This window comes from Psilocybe cubensis, chromosome 10 (assembly GCF_017499595.1).
Source record: "Psilocybe cubensis strain MGC-MH-2018 chromosome 10, whole genome shotgun sequence".
Lineage (NCBI taxonomy): Eukaryota > Fungi > Basidiomycota > Agaricomycetes > Agaricales > Agrocybaceae > Psilocybe > Psilocybe cubensis.
In genome coordinates, this window is record NC_063008.1 from 2,550,351 (window position 1) to 2,570,834 (window position 20,484).

Consider the following 20,484-nt stretch of genomic DNA (forward strand, 5'->3'; position numbering starts at 1 on the left):
CTATAGCCGTGCTGGCGTCCAGCGCACGCTGCCCTAGCTATATCAGACAAAGAACCCGACCACCGTAACGACGGGGAGGACGACTTGGGTCGCGAATGCTATTAGCGCATCCAGTGAGCAGTGTTGCCTTATCAAACCCACAATCTCGACACTGAAGGCAATAGTTACGCGTTGAGGGACCAGTGGCAGCTCCATAATGAACGCTGACACCTTCCGTTATATGGGCGATGCGGTCAAAAACGCTCGATATGTCCGACTAGATTTGGGTATCTGGATTATCAGTCAATCTCTTCTGGTGCGTACATTTTTCTATCCAGGACTTCCAATGCCTCACAACCAAAACAAACCCGTATTCAGTTGTACGACTACCTCTGCACCCTCAAATCCGAAGTGAGCTCTAGCCCCTGTCCCACGCATTAGAGTCGACATTGATATCTCTTTCACTGTGTAGGTCGAATTCGTGTGGCCGTGTCCATGGTCCATGGGCGTCCTTCTCTTCTACCTCAATCGTTACCTGCCTCTCGTCAATTTTGTTCTCGTCATGTATGGCAAGTCGCATCTTCTCTGTCGACCTTGAAGTCCGTTTTGATATTGAAATTGCACATGATAGCGAAATTTACCCCTATGCCGGCCAAGGTACCTACATCATCTCTTTTGATATCCCTGTTTCCGTTTGTTGACTAATCAATTACAGTCGTGCGGATATGTGGCTCCCGCTGTACTATGTGAAAATTTTGCGATTCAACACCATCTCATACTCTGACTCACATTAATTCGTAGGGTTAACTACTGGTAGTTTGCTGGCATCCCAAAGTATGACCAATTCATTTGCATATCTTTCCGTAAACTCATATTGGATTCGCAGTTATTATTGTTCTACGCACCTACGCAGTTTGGGGACGTCGGCGCTTGATTTTTTACATCCTCATACTTTGGATCCTTGTAAGGAAATTGTAACTTAATTTCATCCGAGGATATCCAAGATGAATCCTTTTTCCATAGGTTTTTCCTGGAACGATGGTTGTCCTTGGCGGTATAGTTACACACGATATACTCAGTATGATTGTCAAGTTTCCTTCATGAAGGTAGCGATGGCTAATAAATACATAGAACGGGCTTCAGAGCTGCCTGCGAACCTGACCCAGAAGATGACTTGTTCCACAAATTTCCAAAACGCGTATGTGGGGATCCTTATTTTTTACATTATGATCTTCTCCGGTGAATTTGGTGTGTTTTTACTACTTTAGTGCCCTGTTTGAAGCTGAATATAGTGTCGATACGCAGTCATTGTAGTATTGACTGTCATCAAGGCAAAACAGCATAGTAGGACTCCTTGAACGCGTACTCATATATATATCTGACTAATGTTGACTTATAGTGAGGATACCGTCTCCTTCATGGGTCCGTGGACTGTACAAAAATGGTATTTTGCAATGTGCTTGCATGATGGGTAATTTCTTGCGTTTTGCTTCTCCAATGTTTTCCTTGACAAAATACACAGGTTTTAGCCTGTTAAATTCGGTGATAATGTTCAAAGGGACGGTGAGTGATGTTCGGAAGCAGAAACGCCATTTAGCGCTCAATCTTTTTTATTTTCTTAGGCGGGAATCAAGATGAGCATCGTACCGTTAGTCACCGCTACTCATATTTATATCGAGTCCTAAGTAACCGGCCATATTTTTCATACAGTATTCAATGCAACCTGCACTCCGTTTTCTGCAATCGCGTCATCTTCCTTCTCCTAAAGCACCGACGGTCCCAAATGCATGGACCCGCAATCGAGGACCGGCACCGACAATCGGGGACCTTGTACATATTTACCACCGTTCACGAGGATGTCGACGATACCTTCCACCTGCAGCCAGAGGAAGAAGAATTCAGATGGCAGGCGCGAGCCGAGCGGGAGTGGATCCGATGATGTCGTTTAGATGAATTCAGAATCAACAAATCACGTCACAGGCAGCCCTTGGTGTTCGACAATTTGAATGTCGATTATGAGTTTAGTGGTGCCCCACTGTAACGTAGGCCTACCCGCTGCCGTCCTGACATCGGATATATCCACTGGGTGGAGACGAGAAGGTGTGATCCAGCACTTGACATTAGAATTGGGCCGAACACCTTGATTTTGGAAGGAGCCCATGGTCATTTCCGTCGGAACTAAAATGTCCGCCATCTGGCATTTAGCAGTCAGTTTCTCATTGTATTTCTCATATATTTCCCTTCCCTGGTACTGTCTAGTGTATTTGTTCCTTAGGATGTGCCCTGCCATGCCCCTATTTCATTTCGTGTAATCTATTTGAATTTTCATTTGTTTTCCGTGCCGATAAAATCGCAGGAGTACGATTTTGATCCATGACGTTATGTTTTATTTATGTCATAGGTCAAGCTTTTTCTTGAAAAGAGTTTCGAACCTGGTCAGCTGGATTGAAATTGTCTTTGCCATTGTATTCCATCCAACTCGCTGCTTCTATCGTCTCTGTATTCGCCCATCATGTCTCAATACGAATGTGAGTAGTATTTCCTGTTCGATGGATATAACAAGTCTTATATACACATTACCCTACAGTTGATGCCAAATTTCCAGGTCAGTTGAAAAGTGGGCTTCCGCCATCGCCTACAATAGAAAATCCAGGTCGGGTAAGCTTCTAAATCTTAACAAACCTGGCGTTATCTCAAGGATTTACGTTCACATCCCAAGGTTTTCCCCCAATCTGATCCAAGCAAAGGCAAGTCACGCTGCTGCACCCTGTGGAAAGTGTTATGAATGTTGTTAATCATTTCCCCATTTCCTCTGCCCTCTTTCTTTCAAATTTACCGAATGCAGCTTCCGCTACCCCTCCGAGGCGTATTACTCCTGAGACCTATGTCGGAAACCCTTTCATGATGAATGCTGCTTTGGACAAGCTCGACCACGCATTTTCTGAGGTCATATCGATATTGGAACAGGAGAGTAGCTCGCAGGATCTCGAAACCGGAGACAACGTGCTGTTAAACAGATTCAAGAGCTGGAGAGATGAGCTGGAAATGATCAGGTTGGGGGAAGAAGATCTGTCGTTCCCTCAGCGTCTCGCTTCGCCGCCAGCACAAAATGAAGGAGGGTTGTTTGCTGATTGAAAATGCTGCATTTTTTTGAGTATGTGTCCTGACTTACCTTCGCATTCACTGCCAAATAGATCAAACTAAACTGATTAAAGTGTACAGCTTTGATGTTTTTACATCGCGGACTGTGGTATATATGGCTGGTGTATCATTGAAATACATCTCTCCATAATGTGAAGATTGAACTTGATCTCTATATTGCATTAGGCTCTGGAACCATGTCATTCCATTTCCAAGGCCGAAGACCGTCTTTGCAAAGGGTTCATAACCAGCACCAGCAATTTACTATGTGGAGAAGTACCTTCTTTCCTTGTCAACTACCATAAAGCCTGTCTGAACGCTGTCTGAACTTTGCTATCATATTAAAAATTAAAGTTGTCGCTCTCGGGACGGCGGAAGCGACATGTGTGGGTAATGAAAACTCACAACTCTAACCCTTTTGTTCGCTTACTCTCAAGAGAAGAGTAAATGACCTAACCCAAATTTGTCCCTGACTCAATCGCCTTCTAGATGATCGATTCCTTACGCGTGCCCTTGGTTCATTCCCTACCATGCAAATCAATACGAGGTTCCCCTGAAATTACCAAGTACTGTCGAATACACCGTCAAGACCATTGATAACCCGTGTGATACAAAGCGGCCGTCGGCGATTACACGGCATCTCGCACCTGTCGTCCAATGAAATCACACGTCCAACAAACACTTTGGACGCCTGGAATTAAAAAAAAATTGCATGGCAATAGAAAACGATACCTTTTTTTCTGGAATATTTGCACGGAAAACGATTCCCTATCAAGCTTCCGCTGGCCACATGTGCCAATGAACTTTTCCCGGTTCGGGATGTAGATCTTAGAGCAAATATAAGCAATGCATAACCCACACGCAAGCCCGCGTTTTCCTCTGGCACAGTATATCGCCCCCCTTTTTTTTGCACTGCTCAGCTTCAGACCGTTGTCTTAGTCTAGTTAGCCATTTTACCACAATGTCATCATCTGGAAATTCAGAATCGACACAATACCGACTGCCCGACCTTCTTCGAAATTGGCCCTGGACTCGGCATTTAAGTCCTCACTATGCTAGGGCTAAAAAGGAGTCAAGTGCCTGGGTAGCCTCTTTCCGCCCGTTTAAATCTAAGGGCCAAAAGGCATTCGATGCATGCGACCTTAGTGCGTAACATCATACTATGTTTGAGTCATAGTTTGACCTATGCTTAACGAAACGCGACGCGTCTCTTCCAGATTTGCTGGCCAGTTTGGCGTATTCAAATAGAGACGAAAGTAGGGTTGCTTTCTATCGCGAAGTGCGAGACATCAAAATCCTCATGCTGCATTTTTTTGTTAAACAGACTTCGTCCGTGCGGGATGTGATCTCATGAACTTCTACTTTGTATACGACGAATACACCGACATCGCGGACGCGTCAGTCGCCAATGAATTGGCTACAATCGTTATCGAAAATATGACGGAAGATTCTCTTGACCAAGACGTGCCCTCAAGCTCCTCGACGCACATCCTGGGACAAATGACACGACAGTGCGCAACATTTTCTCCGTAAAAACTTACCCTGCACTAACACCATTGTAAAATCCTACCAGATTTTGGAAGCGGGCCTCCACACTCGCCAAGCCAGGCTCGCCATGCTTCGCCCACTTCATCGCCACATCTGAGCGTTACCTGCGCGCAGTCTCACTCGAAGCTGAAGACCGCGCTATGCACCGCGTGCGCTCGTTCGACGACTACTTCATCCTGCGTCGCGACACATGTGGCGCGCGCCCAACATTAGCGCTCATCGAATTCGGCCTGGATCTTCCCGAAGAAGTCACGTCGGACCCTGTTATACAGGCGCTTACCCAGGACGCGGTGGATCTGATCATTCTCGTCAATGTGCGTGTGCTATTTATATCTCTCCCAACTTAATAAAATTCGTGTGCTGAATTTTACTGAAAAACGAAAATAGGACATGCACTCGTACATCCGCGAAATATCGTGCGGCCTCGCGGACCACAACGTCCTCACGCCCATCATGCGGGACTACAACCTTGACCTACAATCCGCCCTCAATTGGATGGACACTTACACCTCCCGAGTTATTGAGCGCTTCCTCTCCAACCAGGCCCGTATGCCCTCATGGGGTCCGGATATCGACGCGCGTGTGAGGATGTACATCGACGGGCTGGGCCAGTGGGTCAGGGGGAACGACGACTGGAGCTGCGAGGGAAAGCGGTATCATGGGAGTGATGGTCTGGTCATTAGGGACACGCGGATGGTCACTATCTGTCCGAGAAAGGCGAACTATATTCAGGAGGACGAGAGTACGGATATGGGCGCTACCACGGCTCCTGGTTCTAAGTCAAAAAAACTCGGCGGTACATCTTCCAGAACCAAGTTGGATAGGATTCGCATGGAGATCCAGAGCTGGTGGTATATCAACTTGGTACAAGGACTGTTGTTCAAGAATATGGCGAGGAAGTTCCTGGCATGGAAGATATAAAAGATGTTCTACATTAGTTATTTTCTCTCATTTGACAACATTGTACAATATAGGGGCATTAACACAGCTCACAAACTAACTAGGATCTGGCTTGACATAGGGGTAGTTAAATAGTGTATACAGTGTAAACGACGAAATGTTCCAAAATTGTGCGCAGCGATACATAATTCATTCAAGAAGTCACAGATTACAAGAGGTATTCAACCTGCCGCAAAAACTAAAGCAATAATGTGCATACGCAAAGACAAGAAAAGTCTATACATACAAGGAATAAGTTAAACAAATCAGCGAATAGTACACCGATCAAACGCGCTCTCTCTCCTTGGGGGAGGCGGTCGCTCGCTCCAGACCTGCCACATCTTGATGGACTCCTCCTTTGGACAAACGGTAAAGATGCTCTCCCCGTTTGGACTCAGACAGCTATGCGTCACCGCATGCGTGTGGGCGTTCGTCAGCGTCATCAGCCGTTTGCATGACGGGTATTCATGGACTGTGATCGAGTTCGTGAGTGCGGTTTTGGTGTACGTCAGTTTGGTTTGAGACCGGGACGATGATTGGGGGGCATTGGAGGAGGCTGCCCCAGATTGTGTTCGGTGTCGGGATGTCGATAGAAGAGGAGCGAAGGATGAGCCATGTGTGCTTAGGAGTTCTTTACAATGTGGAGACCAATGGAGAGATAGGACAGATGTGTTGAGTGGAATAGTGTGAATAGGTTCAGGGGAATGAGTAGGGGATGATAGCGATGTCAATGATGTGCTCCATATCTTGATCTTACCTTCTGGAGCAATGCTGCCTGACGCAAGGAGATCAGGTTTCCAGGGACACCATGCAAGTGCCTAAGGCAGCACTGTCAGATAAAGGCGTTTCTGAGAGTGGATCAAGATATCACTTTACCTTTGTACTCCCTTTATGACGAAATTTGGCACAAGGCTGAGATTGCCCACCGTCGAGTAGAGATTTACCATTTCTCCGGTCCCAAATATGAACTGCACCCTCTTTATCACCACTGGCCAGATATTCTCCGCTGGGACTCCATTCGATACCCATAACACGACTTCGGTGTTTCCCCATTACTGAAGGCTTTTGGGGAGCACGAACATCAGTAAGATGTATCTCACCGCCTTCCATACCGACCGCGAGGATGTCGTTATTCCAACTCAGGCATTTTACGGCGCCTTTATCCGTGGTTTGCCATGTATGAACAGCAGTCCCAGGCCCCCCCGTCCCAGCATCCCACATCTGAACAGTGCCACCTGTAATGCCAAGGGCGAGGTGGGATTCGTGTTTGCTGCCACCCCATTGTACAACGCCTATATCTCCAGGAAGAGAGGTGCTGCACAGATGAGATATAACTCTCGTATCAAGATTTTGATAATACACGTCCTTTCTGCATGCAACAGCGATGTTATTACGACGTGACCAAGTGATCGGGAATGCTTCTGGGTCAAAGGGCACTCCGGGGCTGTCGAGGACCATAAGACAATTCCGCCGTTTGCAAAGATTCTCCACAACTGATGTCGGCCGTGAGGCGGGTACGGAGTTGAATAAAGACGATGCACTGCGCCGAAGAAGGGATATAGTTGCGTCATCTTTGTGTGCTGATGTGAAGATATCGGTGTCATCGCCAAAATTGAGCACCCTGTCATCGACGAGTCCAAACTGTTTACTGATGCGTCTTGTGCGAGGCGTAATCTGAAGGGGCATGAGTACTTTTGGACGATTAGAAATGAATCTGTCTGCCTATTAAGATCATGGTCTTTCAATATTTCAACGAATGTGAAGGGGTTGCGACCCCGTACCGTGCTGCAAACATGTGCACTGGATCCTGCCACCTCGTTCACATCCAAATTCTCGTCAATATCAACGGAGGCCATAGATATTCTCCTCCTTTTATGCGATCTCAGGTTTGTCACGGAATTCTGAACGCGTTTCTGAATGTGCGTCGTTACTGGTGTCTGCAAGACACAAGCAGCAGCGTCCGAATCACTAATGGTGAAAAAAGATGTATTCTGTTAGATTATTTCTAGATGTCTGAGAGTTCAATTCACCTTGGTGTGGCCATAGAGTATGTAGAATGATGTCTAGGTTATGGTATAGGATGGAAGAGCAGTTAATGTGGCTTGCGCACTCCCGGCAATTTCAAACAATCAAATGTCACATGACCGTGTTGCACATGTGCCGTCACCCTTGTGGCGCCAGAAACCTCGACCTTTGCTCGCACTCTCACACCGCTAAGGGTGGTAGCTTTGCTTTCATTCTGGTTTGAGCTGCGCTTTTAACCACTTACGGAACCTCACGACTTATATATCTCATACTCTGTGCATATCTAATCAGCCTCTGGAAAGCTACGGCGCAGCAATCACCCAATTTTGTCGGCTACGACTGGACCTCATAAAACTCTTTTCGTGACCGTTATCAGCCAAAATGTCGCCAGTTCCTGGAGGTAGAATTAATTTCTACAAATTATCATATTTAAATTATCTGACATCAAAGCTTAGAACCGAAAGAATCCCCCAAACCCCAGCCTATTGGGAATATGCCAATGATCTTCTTGCTCACGACATGTACACTTTGCGCCCTATTTTTGCTATGGAGAAGGGCGGATGCTCTGCGAAGAGTTGTCTCTCATCGGTGCGCAATCATCTAAACCATAAATTTTATGACGCTTACACATTTTGGTTACCTTTCAGGCTCAAAACATTCAGACAAACCGAGGGACCAATACGTCTGAGTGAAGACGACGGCCCTCCAGCAAATGAATTTCTCGCAGACGATTATGACGATGACAATGCACATTTACATGACTCAGATGACGAGCCCTTGTCAGAGCATATCAGGAGGGCTACTCAGGCATGGAGGGAGCCAAATATTGCGATATTAGAGCGTCACAGCAGCAGTCAGGAGGATAGTGTGAAGGTGTTACCATCTGGGCCAACGCAGTGAATGCGTTTTTATAGTGCGTCGTGAATCATAAAAGCTTCCAAAGATATATCTAACCTGTCGCAAGGTTTTTTTTTCTGTTTTGTATCATTTAATCTATGGGTGGTTAACAACCACATTTTATTGGACTCCTAACATCCTCTTTCCTATTCTTAGACTACGAACCAAGCCTTATTCGGTTTATGTCCCTCACAGCTTTTGAAACACATCAAGCGATCGAGCCCCTCTTGTGCCCGGCCTTCACATACATACGCCTTGAGTATAATACTCTGCTGCCCCACATCCACTATCCTGAGTGTGCGTGTTCAGAGTAATATGGCTCTTCAGTTTCGACTTCGAAGACAGCATCAATGTTTCACCGTCCAATTTCAGCTTCGACCTGGTGTTGGGCGCCACCTGTATGTGACGGTGTTGAATCTTGTGTGTAAGATAAGAGATGCGTGGCCCTCCTTGTGAGTTTTTACTTGGCTTGATACTTGCACTTTAAGCTTTTCAGCACAGCTCGTCGCGACCAATTGTAAAGGCCTCTTTGCGAGTACCCATGATCTCTAAGCAATCCATGGGGAACGTCTACGACACCCCATATACGAAATATACGAAATATTGCCCTATCACCTGGCACTCTCACGCCCCATGTTCGTGCGCACTATGTGACTCATTCGTGCAATTTCTACGCCCAAGATCCCTCGATGAATTTTTATCTACATCTTCACATTTGAGCCTCCTGTGGTGCATTTACTCTGATCATCCGCGCGCTCTCCGACAGTTCACCCTCCTTTAGCGGGGAATCGCATACTTAACGATACGTTCCAGTACCTATTTTGCTGGGTCCTCTACCAGATGGTCATTAAACACTAACAGTCCAAACCCCAGCCCGTCGCAGCGTGAAAAATTCATCCCCTTTGTTGGCTAAGGAAAGGTAACATAGGCAACATTACAGACACACCTTGTCATCCTGATTGTCCTTTGGTTAATTTGGCCGCCCGTTCAGAGCATTTGCTCACTCTTAAAATAGTTGATCTATAAACAGTATACACATCGACGGGCAATGGGTCAAGAGGTTGAACCAGGCAAATCAAAAGGAAGGACACATGTGCATGCTTTCAGAGCGCAATGTCGACGGGATGTATCGTACCGACTGCACGAGGTGATGGTGTCCTCAGCTATTGGTGTGCTGCAATTCCTCAGGACAGTAAGATGCGTTTTTAAATGCGCTCGGCGCTCCTAGTACATGCTCATCAAATGCCAGTCAACGGTTGACGGTGGAATCTGGCTATAGATAGTTAGCTGCCTGAAATGTTTAGGGAAATGAAGGAAGGAATCCCACCCACCCTCGACTTTCTTCTTTGTACACCCCCTCCATGGATTCTGCAAAGGTCCTGACTGTTGAACCAGCTGTAGACATAGCCAGAATGCAAGTACAATTTGACTTTTTATTGACAGCACCTCGCGTTCTCACTATAAAAATTGAATAGTGCGGGTCCTCTGGTGATCTAGTTTCACATTTATGATTTAAATTTCGAACCGCCTCTCATGAGATTATCGTCCAGCTACTCAGCATGCTATTGAACGTCGGTGTTTACGGTGTGTTGTGTGTACAAACATGTACGTTATCCGATTCTGAGTACGAGTAACATCATTGTTGATCAAATTGTGTTCTGGATGCGTCTATGTATATAGACCTGTACCATCTCTCCTTTTCCCGGGATGCAACCCGGGTAAAGGCTCTTGTATACATCACATTCATTCTCGAGACACTACAAACCCTGCTAAGCACAAAGACGATATTTGACGCTTTCGTGTATGGGTTCCTCGCACCCAACTTGTCTTCATTGGATCACATCGGCAATCTATGGTTCGTTGTCCCAATCCTTGGAGGATCAGGTAAAGCTTCAGCGAACTAAGCGACATACTACGCCTATTAACACCCTTGGCCTTCCTTCGCTTTTATCAGTTGCCTGTATATCACAGACATTCTACGCCTACCGCATCACCGTCATTGGGAGGTACTTCAAAGGCGCAAAATATGCAGCAGGAATCATTGCTCTGGTACGCCGCCATCGCATCACTTAGCTTTCAAGTATACACCTTCTCACTCTGTGTAACATAGCTTGCACTTGCACAAATGGCTGGGGCAATCGCAATTGGCGTGGAGATGTTCCAAGCCAAACTATTCAGTCGCTTCGTGGACTCGAAAGTAAAGTTGACGGTTGGTGTAAGTAAGATTTTGAATGTCGATTGCAAGTCGAGTTTGACCAGCACTAGTTCTGGAATGGCGGAGGAGCTCTGTGCGACATAATCATTGCCATCAGCATGACCTACCTCGTCAGTCAAAGTACCTTTCCCGAGCATAAAAGCCAGATATCTAACACAATCCCACCCAGCTACTTTCTTCTAGCAACAACGGGATACAAGACACAAGACAAATTGTGCAGCGCCTTGTACGCCTCACAATAGAAACAGGGTCACTGACAGGTAAAGCTTTCTGCACAATCCCCCTCCTTAAACACATTGAAAACGTAAATGTAAAATATAACCTTCAGCTTGTATCGCCATCCTCAACATCGTTTTAACGATGCTTCCAGGGGAGCCGACGTACTACCAAACAACCGCCAACGTGCTCTCCAAGATGTATGCAAACACCATGCTGGTTGTCCTCAACAGTAGAATGCGTTTCGGTCAAGGATATCAAGGGTCACAAGCCGAAGGTTTTAGGTATAATGAATCGAATTCGACGCAGTTGATCTTTTCAAATACCGGTAAGGACATGTGGCATAGTGTTGAGTTGAGCACGTAGATGCCGGGGAGCCTCCAAGCTTTCATACTCAACGACCCACCTATTGTAAATTACATAAACTTGGAAAGGGTTGGAGGGGCAGAGAGAGCCACAAGGTAGCAGAGAGAGCCACATTATATCGAGAAAGCATACAAATTACACGAGTATTCTACAGATCAGTCCAAGTACCCAAGAATAACCTGAATCTATGCCAAGAAATACATGTTTCACCCGTTCAGCCGCTCTGTGTGGGGTTGATAGGGGTCACCAAGGCCGTCTGTGTTCTCAAAACTCGAGGGCTGACATAGAAAAGATATCCTTAAGCTTTGAAAAGAAGCTAGTGGGCAGAACCTTAACCATCCACTCGAGATTTCAGAACTGTACAGTTGCTGTTGGAGTTGCGCGACCCTGAGTTCTAGCATTTTCCCAGGGATAGCAGAGTCGTTAATTGAAGGCGGCAACGGACTCTGTTCACACCACTTTCACTTTCCCCACATCCACCGTCTCATTAAACATGGCCTGCAACCACGGCCACGGCCACGGACAGCAGTCGTACCCGCAGCTCAACCACAGCGCAGGACCTAAATGGATCAAGAATCTGACGAAAGACAGACTGGGGACGTTCAACGGGGGGCATTACGCGGACGTCAACCTCGCCTCGGTGCTCTTTACACACCGCATCGACAATGCAGAGCATATCAAGCTCAAAGTGTGAGTCTTGCCCTCCTCTTCGCGCACTGGCAGTCCGGTAATGTGGTTCGGTGAAGATGGAGTGCGCCGGGGTTGACGAAGCCGACGTTCGAGGAAGCGATGCAGCAAAAGTTCAAAACGGCGAAAAAGGTGAGTCTCGGAGGACTGTAACCGAGTCCAGACAATTGTGAAACGTCCTCATCTATGTGCTCTAGGGAGACTCCTTTGGACCATCTTGTAAGTTCTTCCAACCTGAGCCGCTGTATTCCCTCGTCTGACGTATGCAAAGGGGTATGTCTAGTCTGGTGTTTCCAGAGGAAGATTTGCAGAGCATGTTGTTGACTTGGGCTTGGGAATTTTAGACGAACCACTGGTGGAAAGTGACGGTTACGATCCCGAGCTACTGGGAGCAGTATGAACGTGTGCAATGTACGTAAAATCCAACCCCCTTCTCCTCGTTGCTCGCTACGTACGCAGCTGAGCCTGACGCGTCATCATCCACCCATTAGTCGAGTTCGATCCAGGATGTGAAGCTATGATATTCTCAACGGATGGAACACCGCTACAAGGTCCGCGTTTGCTCAATCACCTCTACGTATTCCATTCCATGCAACATCTCATATAATACATCTCCCAGGAATCACAGGCGGCTACGGCGGCGACCGTCGTGTGGAATATATCATCTCCCCGGAAGCCAGAGCGCAAGGCACACACGAATTCGTCATTGAGTCGAGCTGCAATGGTATGTTCGGTGTGCCGTGGAACGGCGACACCATCCAGCCTCCGGACATGAACCGCTATTTCTCACTTGCTTCTGCGGATTTGGTCGTACCTAACATGGAGGCTTGGGGCCTTCTGTGGGATTTTCAGACGCTTAGGGAGCTTGTGGATACGTTGCCTGGGAATACGCCGTATGTGCTCTAATGATTAACCATTTAAATTTCCAATTAATGCATTTATGAAATTTATAGACTCCAAAATAAGGCATTAACTGCTGCGAACGAGATTATGAATGTATTTAACAAAGCCGATTTATCGTCCATCACCAAGGCGCGAAAACTCGCTGAGGAAGTGTTCGGTGAAGGATGGGAAACAAAGGGGGCAGACATATACAACGAAGGCCCCAAGGAGGTGAATGTATGGGGTATTGGACAGTGCGTGATTTAACTTTCAACTCGATGGGTAGTAGTAAACCGTTTGTTTTGTTTATTTCATAGTTGCCACATTGACACGGCCTGGCTCTGGCCTTACCGCGTCACCCAGCAGAAAGTGGCTCGGTCTTGGGCGACACAGGTCGATCTTATGGAACGATACCCCGAACACCGATTCGCATGTAGTTCTGCGCAACAGTACAAATGGCTCGAACAGGTATTTCTCTCGCCTATTAAATCAAAAGCCTACACATTGACACTGACCTGTCATGTAGCTCTACCCCGCGCTCTACGAACGCGTGAAAGAAAAAGTTTTGGATGGTCGGTTCCACCCGATAGGTGGCTCGTGGGTAGAAAACGACTCGAATATGCCATCAGGCGAAGCGCTCGTGCGCCAGTTCCTCTTCGGTCAACGGTATTTTGAAAGCAGGTTTGGGAGGAGATGCGATACGGCGTGGTTGCCTGATTCGTTTGGGCTTACGGGGGCTCTCCCACAATTAATTCGTGGTGCAGGTGAGTTTTTTTTTTAGCGATTTTTAGAATTTTTTGAGTTGGCTGGGAGATGCTGATTAGAGTTTGTGATTTGATTTGATTAGGGATGAGTTATTTTTTTACGCAGAAGCTTTCATGGTACGCTTCATTCACTCCAACTTCTCTTGGTTGATCCAATACTGATACTGATGGTCGGTGTTTTCTAGGAATAACATGTTAGATTTTTTGTTTTGTTTTTGTACTAATGAATATCCTTACTGACTGGATCGGTTAATCTTGTAGCAATGTCTTCCCTCACTCCACGTTCAACTGGGTGGGTATTGATGGTACGCAGGTTCTGTGCCATATGACTCCTGGTAAGAGACACCATTCCACTTTCTTTCAAGTCATTATTCTGATATTTCGGTTTTTATAAGTCGATACGTACACCGCACAAGCTACAGTCGGTGATGTGAACAAGGGAATCACAAACCACAAGGTACATCTTCTACTATCGAGGGAAAATTTACTTTTTCTGTAGTGCTCAATCTGATTACTCGTGTAGAATCTGGAATCGTCCGATAAGGCCTTGTTGGTCTTTGGAAATGGAGATGGTGGAGGAGGTCCCCTAGCCAAGATGTTAGAAAACGTACGTAGTTTCTATCCACCATTCTTTCCTTTCCTCTGTTTATCAGTAGTGATTTCTAACGGTATGTTTATTATATTATTAGTTGCGTCGTATGCGGGCAGTTACCAATACCCATCGCGAGCTGCCACCCGTCAACATGGGACATTCTGTCGACGAGTTCTTCCAGCACATAGAGAAAGAGACGAATGAAGGCAAAATCTTGCCCAATTGGTACGTCTTTTGTTATCGATAGCCCTTTGAACAGTCTGTTAAGATTGGGGTGTAGGCATGGAGAACTGTATCTTGAGGTGAGGTTAAAAATGACTCGCTGGTTTTGCATCATTTTTGCACTTGGCACTTGATTAATGAGGCTTTTTTCTTCTTTAGTTCCATCGTGGGACGTATACTTCGCATGGTTCTATTAAGAAGGGGAATAGACACTCTGAGATCCTCCTTCGTGATGTTGAGGTATGTTTATTTTGATTTTTGACGTATAAATATAACTTGCATTCATACATTTATGATTGTTCGCACTAGCAAATTGCAACACTGGCGTCGTTGTACAAACATAGCAAGAATAACTATGTTTATCCGAAGGATAAGGTTGATGAATCTTGGGAAAAGGTTTTGTTGAATCAATGTATGATTTACTTTACTTCTTCAGTGTATTTTTTGCTGACATCTGGTAACTCGTTTTTAGTCCATGATGGTAATGTTGATTAGTTTTACAAGAAGAGCCATAACCCCCTGACATTTATTCCATTTTTCTTAGTTCTTCCAGGGTCTTCCATGTAAGTCGAATTTATAAGATTCAAAACAGCGCTCATTCTCATTCAATATTACAGCGGCATGGTCTACGAAGACGCCGAGAAGCTCTACGCAGAAGTCAAGAAAGACGGCGAAGCCTTGCTCGAAGAAGCCTTCTCCGTTCTGTTCCCAAATTCTGTTCCTCTCACCCCTTCCACCCGATCCAAAGCACTCGCAGGGTCCAGCAAGATCGTAGCGTACAATACCACCTTCTTCCCGCGGTGGGATATCGTCAAGATTCCTCTGGCGAAAGCGGGCCCGTCGTTGAAGGCGCAGATTTTACAGGCGTCGGATGATGGGCGCGAAGGGTACGCTATTATGCATTGTGCGAATGGAGCAGGCGCGGGGGAGTTGAAGCATCCTTCTAATGCGCTGCATGCTCATCTTAAACCGGTATCAGGTATGTTAATGTTAAATCTTTTCTAGAACTGTTATTGCTTTGCCGAGGAAGACTGAGATTTTGTTTTTATGTGCAGTTTATACTAATGGATCTGATCATTTCGTGCTTCGTAATGCGAGTGTACAACTTACTATTTCAAAGGGACGTATCAGCAGTCTAGTTGACGTCAAGCTCAAGTAATTATTTTGTTTTATTGCTCTAAAGGGGACTGGGCGCTTATGTTTATTACGCAGCCGCGAATTAATTGCGGAAGGGCAAACTGGGGGATTAATCATCTTCCAAGATCGTCCGAACTACTGGGATGCTTGGGGTATGTCGATCATGTTGACCTGTTGTCTCATGCCTTGAAAGCATGTCTAATTAATTGCCTTATAGATGTTGAAATTCACCATCTGGAAACTGCCCAACCACTCGAGTTCTCCAACGTTTCTGTTGTATCCCAGGGACCTCTTCGTGCGGCTGTTCGCGCGGAGGTGAAGTATGGTCAGAGCACAATCACGGTGACGATTTCACTCGATGCTACCACTGGTGAGAACTTGCTATGATTCTTGTTTATTCCTTTGTCTAACACCCCTATGTAGCCACTATCAAAGAGAACTCTCGATCCCTTTTCAACTTTGATGCTATAGTTGACTGGCGTCAACGTCATGAATTCCTCAAATGTGAGGTTCACTATCATCAATTGTTGATGTAATACTGACTTTGATTTGAATTTGAATAAGTCGAATTGCCTCTTAATATCCACAGCGATAATGCTACGTATGAGACCCAGTTTGGGTATGTTCAAAGACCCACTCATAAGAACACGACTTGGGATATTGCCAAGGTACACATCTTGGTTTTTGAGTTGGGGCATCTACTAATCATGTCTCGCGCAGTTTGAGGTCTGCGGTCATAAGGTCTGTTTCAACGCGAATTTGAATTTGACCTGTAGAAATACTGACACTTCTGTTCAAGTATGCTGATCTTAGCGAGTTTGGATATGGTGTAGCGATCCTTTCAGAGTCAAAGTATGGTTTCTCGTGCCAAGGAAATGTTCTGAGAATTTCTCTTCTTCGTTCCTCTACTGCCCCAGACGCCGAGCAGGATCAAGGTTTGTAGTGCGATATCATGTTAACAAAGGTGATGATTTAAGTTTTTATAAATACAGGGGAGCATCATTTCTCGTGGGCTGTGATGCCTCATGAAGGACACTTCTTGGAATCAGATGTTCCAATCGCTGGTTATCTGTATAACTCGCCCTTAAGAGGTAAGAGGAAACTTTGTAATCATCCTTTCTAGTATGATTTGATCGTGTCCTCCAGTCCGCTGCTTGCCTCCGGGTGCACCTGACATCGTTTCATCCCTAAAGTCTCCGTTCGTAGTCCAAGGCGCGCGCAATGTCTTCCTAGAGACCGTCAAACGCGGGGAAAACGATACCTTTGACAACATCGTCGATTTTGAAGCTAAAGATTCAGATGCGACCACTACCGTCGTTCTGAGGCTGTATGAAGCGTTTGGCGGGCATGCGCAGGTTAAATTGGGCATTTCGAGCCATTTGCCTGTTGTCAAAGCTTTCACGACCAACTTGCTAGAGGATAATGACGAGGAGCTGTATCTTCTCCGGGCGGAGGAGGACAAGGCGAAGGAAGAGAACGTGGGGACTTGTCTTTCGCTCAGTTTTAGGAGGTTTGAGGTCAAGACGGTTAAATTGGTACTTGGTGCGCTGCCTCCTAGTCCATTATCCCATAAAAGAGTGTCAGTCCTTCCTCTCTAATCTATTGGCTTTAGCTCATTTGTTTCCCTGATTCGATTCCAACAGATCTAAGCGGTCTAGCTGGGTGAATGTTGATCAAGCGCAGTTGTTGACGCTTTGAAAGTTTGAAAGAATTCTTTTAACTATATATAAAGTTGGCTTTTACTTCATAGATTCCTAATGTGGTCCAATGAAGACAGGTTGGGTGGGAGGAAGCCATACATGAAAGCGTCAAATTAAATATTGTCAGGTCTCACATCACCTCACCTCACCTTGTCTTATTTTCTAGTAACTCCTCTGTGTATCTGTACATATATCCTATTTAAACCATGAGCATGGTTTTCCATCCCTCACCATTTTTGTCTCTTTCACTTCACTCGTCACGCGTCAAGCTTCAAGGGTAAATGTCAGGTCTCAGATCTCACTAGTCACTTGCCATCATGTTCTTTCATTATATACTATCTTTCCGTACTTCTGTAGATCATATATTTAATACCTTGCAATTGTGCCTCGTTCGGTTCCCTCCGCTCGAGTCTCGAGTCTCGCTCACTGATCACTGATTTTTACTCCCACCCTGCGAGTCCTCTCCCTTTTCCTTTTCCTTTTTTTGCCAGTGTTTGGTACAGCCACTGTTGACGTTGACTCCCCCCTTCGGTTTCCACGTGTTTTGACCCAAACGCTCAGGCCTCAGGCCTCAGGCCTTTGGCGGCCCTTCTCTCCTCGCGAGGGAGCGTCGCCGTTTTTCGCGTCGGTCCTCTCATCGACGCTGGTACGTGATCCTCTCATATATACAAAGTCTTTCAAGCCCTACGCACCCACGGAATATCGTGAACTACTGCGTATATTCTGTTTTCTTTTCCATCTTTCATTTTTCTTCCTTACAAATACAATGAGAAAAGTACCACCGAGCGCCCAATATCAATATTTTATCTGTAGAATACTCGTGTAATTTGTATGCTTTCTCGAGAGTCGGATATGTGGCTCTCTCTGCCCTCCTCAACCCTCCTGCACCTCCTGCACCCTCCCTGGCCTTGCCAACTACATTCTGCCCCTCTCTCTGTCCTCTCCAGCCAGGTTTTAGCCCTTTTGTATCCTCGCCATCATCGTCAAGCTTGGTCCACATGCGGTCTCGGTGCGTCGGGTAGTGCAGTGGTAACGTTAGTCATTGTAAAGTAAAACTTGGCACTTATACCATTCTACTGCTCGCCCTGATGTCCCACCCTCCTCTCCCTTTTTCTTATGATTTTTGCAATGTTTCGTACAGCCACCGTTGGCTCCCTTTTGTCTTCCACGTGAGTTGTCCCAAACACTCAAACCTGCAGGCCTTGCCTCCCCCCTCTCGAGTCGCATTGCTTCATATCTGTTCTCTCGTCGACTGTCGACAGCTAATCGCGTGACTCTTTCCTTTGGTCTTTTCAGACCTCCCGCCAAAGCCCTACACACCCCCAGGATATCGTACACACCGCCTATTCTGCTCCTCAAGGGCGTTCGTCGAACACTCTCAAATTTCTCCTCGCTTTTAAATCTTTTCTGTCCCACCCCACCCCACCCTCCTCTCCCTTCTCCCTTCTTAAATATTTTTTTTTCAGTGTTTGGTACAGCCACCGTTGGCTCCCTGGACCCTTTTGGTTTCCCTTCCACCTGGTTTGACCCAAACATTCAATATTCATATTCAGGCCTTTGGTATCTCATCTCTCCTCTCCTCTCCATCCTCTCGCATCGCGCTGTGTCGCGTCGTTCCTCTCGTCGACTCGGACAGCTCTTACCCCCAGGATATCGTACACACCGCCTATTCTGTTCCTTCCAATTTCTATGCCTAACATTACCCTCTTCCTCTACCTTCCTCGTCTCCTTGTTGATTAAATCTTCACAGAAATTAGACTGTGCCATAATATATTTTATTGTCAGCTCTGATGGACATTCGACTTGCGTGACCTGAACCCAAAGGCACTGAATGCTAGCCGCTAGGCCTTTCTTGACAACACACACAGTCCAGTCAAGTATTAGAGTAAGTACAAGTAATCCCTGATACTGAATACTAACAAGAAAAACAAAAAAGAAATAGAAACTGCGAAAAAATCTCAATCTCGGCGTTTGTCCGACTTGTTCCCCGATAGCTCGTTAAGCTCCGTAGCGAGCCGGTCGTATTCGGCATGATTCTGCGCAGCCTGTTTCTTCAGGATATCTAACCACCAAAGTAAATAAATAGGCAATATTTACAGATTTCAGGGGCACATACCATAATCGCGAACTTTAGCCCTTGCTTCAGCGAGCTCTTTTTTCAGTGCGGCGATCTCGCTGGCTTGATCCTTTGTCGCGGGAGCCTTCGAAGCCTATGCCACGTTTAATCGACCGCAGAAAGCAGACACACAAAAAAAAACGCAAGCACCTTTAGTTTGATGTACTCTTCCTGTGTATGCAAGAGATCGAGGATGATGTAGAACGTGCGCGTGAGGACAAGTGAGAGGAAGAGGCAGAAGCCCGTCAGGTAGACGTTACGCTGGGCGCTGGGCGAGTGTCAGTTTTATGTTAGAGCTAAAGGTAATGTCATGAACTTACTAGAACTTTCTGGCTGCGATACCCGTGTCGGTACGGATATCCTGTACAACGCCTTGTCTATGCTTCGCCATATCCGACTCGGCTGTAACGCGGAACATGCGCTGTACGGCGTCCGCGAACAAAATTGCAACGAAACTGGTATAAACCCTTCAGTCAATAGTTTACACGGTCGATATCTGATGAGACCCACATGAAAGAGATTTTGAGTCCATACGCGATTTTGGCTACGATTTTGGATTCGGAGAGGAAGGAGAAGACGTTTTTCTTCACGGTGTATGGGAGCGGTGCGACGAGGACGCAGAATGTCACCATCTACGTTGTGTTGTGCAGTGTGTAAGCTCTTTGCACCATCACCACCAATAGCCCACCAGTCCACTTACCTCTGCCGCCAACAACAAAAACGTGAGTGAATAGCTATCCATTCAGTGCGAAACAAAAACATTATCAGCAAGATACAAGGATAACCAGAAGCGAAACGCGTACTAGATCGTCATGCTGAGCTCGAGCTGGGTATATCTCAAGCTAACAGGTGAATTTGAAGGAAAAACGAGGATGCTGCGCGATGCTGTACGACTACGTGGAGGTTAAAAGGCACAGCGAGCGCGAACCGTACCGTGACGCCAGACCAGGCTGACGTCACGGCTCCATTGACATGAATCGAACCGAACCACCCGCACCCGCAGAGCTGCAAATTCAAGCGAGCCGGCTCACGGCACCCCGTGACGGTGACGCGTCCCA

At 46.3% G+C, this 20,484-nt stretch overlaps 8 protein-coding genes across 8 annotated transcripts; 6 read left to right on the top strand and 2 right to left on the bottom strand.

The window, feature by feature from the left end:
- Positions 1-196: 196 nt before the first annotated feature.
- On the top strand, positions 197-1,918 carry JR316_0011039 (uncharacterized protein; the record flags this gene model as incomplete). The annotated part of the gene is made up of 14 exons (XM_047896703.1): positions 197-295; positions 358-390; positions 452-543; positions 611-636; positions 695-718; positions 781-813; positions 866-942; positions 1,003-1,057; positions 1,111-1,227; positions 1,285-1,323; positions 1,379-1,450; positions 1,502-1,542; positions 1,602-1,627; positions 1,690-1,918. 14 exons carry the CDS (start codon positions 197-199, stop codon positions 1,916-1,918), a joined length of 963 nt encoding a protein of 320 aa, XP_047744748.1.
- Positions 1,919-2,491: 573 nt separating this feature from the next.
- On the top strand, positions 2,492-3,114 carry JR316_0011040 (uncharacterized protein; the record flags this gene model as incomplete). The annotated part of the gene is made up of 3 exons (XM_047896704.1): positions 2,492-2,507; positions 2,567-2,584; positions 2,825-3,114. The coding sequence occupies 3 exons, from the start codon at positions 2,492-2,494 to the stop codon at positions 3,112-3,114; spliced, it is 324 nt and encodes a 107-aa protein (XP_047744749.1).
- Positions 3,115-4,081: 967 nt separating this feature from the next.
- On the top strand, positions 4,082-5,589 carry JR316_0011041 (Sesquiterpene synthase Agr8; the record flags this gene model as incomplete). Its single annotated transcript, XM_047896705.1, has 4 exons — positions 4,082-4,265; positions 4,445-4,631; positions 4,694-4,982; positions 5,056-5,589. The coding sequence occupies 4 exons, from the start codon at positions 4,082-4,084 to the stop codon at positions 5,587-5,589; spliced, it is 1,194 nt and encodes a 397-aa protein (XP_047744750.1).
- A 284-nt stretch (positions 5,590-5,873) lies between these two features.
- JR316_0011042 (WD repeat-containing protein slp1) lies at positions 5,874-7,651 on the bottom strand (the record flags this gene model as incomplete). Its single annotated transcript, XM_047896706.1, has 4 exons — positions 5,874-6,425; positions 6,484-7,329; positions 7,389-7,575; positions 7,638-7,651. The coding sequence occupies 4 exons, from the start codon at positions 7,649-7,651 to the stop codon at positions 5,874-5,876; spliced, it is 1,599 nt and encodes a 532-aa protein (XP_047744751.1).
- A 362-nt stretch (positions 7,652-8,013) lies between these two features.
- On the top strand, positions 8,014-8,532 carry JR316_0011043 (uncharacterized protein; the record flags this gene model as incomplete). The annotated part of the gene is made up of 3 exons (XM_047896707.1): positions 8,014-8,032; positions 8,088-8,220; positions 8,280-8,532. The coding sequence occupies 3 exons, from the start codon at positions 8,014-8,016 to the stop codon at positions 8,530-8,532; spliced, it is 405 nt and encodes a 134-aa protein (XP_047744752.1).
- A 1,556-nt stretch (positions 8,533-10,088) lies between these two features.
- On the top strand, positions 10,089-11,326 carry JR316_0011044 (uncharacterized protein; the record flags this gene model as incomplete). The annotated part of the gene is made up of 7 exons (XM_047896708.1): positions 10,089-10,113; positions 10,210-10,413; positions 10,484-10,578; positions 10,640-10,744; positions 10,795-10,854; positions 10,914-11,004; positions 11,073-11,326. 7 exons carry the CDS (start codon positions 10,089-10,091, stop codon positions 11,324-11,326), a joined length of 834 nt encoding a protein of 277 aa, XP_047744753.1.
- Positions 11,327-11,819: 493 nt separating this feature from the next.
- Positions 11,820-17,208, top strand: JR316_0011045 (Alpha-mannosidase; the record flags this gene model as incomplete). The annotated part of the gene is made up of 26 exons (XM_047896709.1): positions 11,820-12,016; positions 12,073-12,145; positions 12,358-12,424; positions 12,505-12,564; positions 12,633-12,906; positions 12,967-13,149; positions 13,213-13,363; positions 13,422-13,659; positions 13,743-13,776; positions 13,921-13,994; positions 14,055-14,116; positions 14,183-14,266; positions 14,349-14,476; positions 14,532-14,553; positions 14,633-14,713; positions 14,783-14,885; positions 15,066-15,452; positions 15,529-15,628; positions 15,686-15,762; positions 15,828-15,980; positions 16,034-16,114; positions 16,175-16,278; positions 16,331-16,351; positions 16,410-16,545; positions 16,603-16,701; positions 16,757-17,208. The coding sequence occupies 26 exons, from the start codon at positions 11,820-11,822 to the stop codon at positions 17,206-17,208; spliced, it is 3,441 nt and encodes a 1,146-aa protein (XP_047744754.1).
- A 2,060-nt stretch (positions 17,209-19,268) lies between these two features.
- Positions 19,269-20,058, bottom strand: JR316_0011046 (uncharacterized protein; the record flags this gene model as incomplete). Its single annotated transcript, XM_047896710.1, has 5 exons — positions 19,269-19,372; positions 19,427-19,520; positions 19,577-19,694; positions 19,747-19,881; positions 19,937-20,058. The coding sequence occupies 5 exons, from the start codon at positions 20,056-20,058 to the stop codon at positions 19,269-19,271; spliced, it is 573 nt and encodes a 190-aa protein (XP_047744755.1).
- Positions 20,059-20,484: the final 426 nt, after the last annotated feature.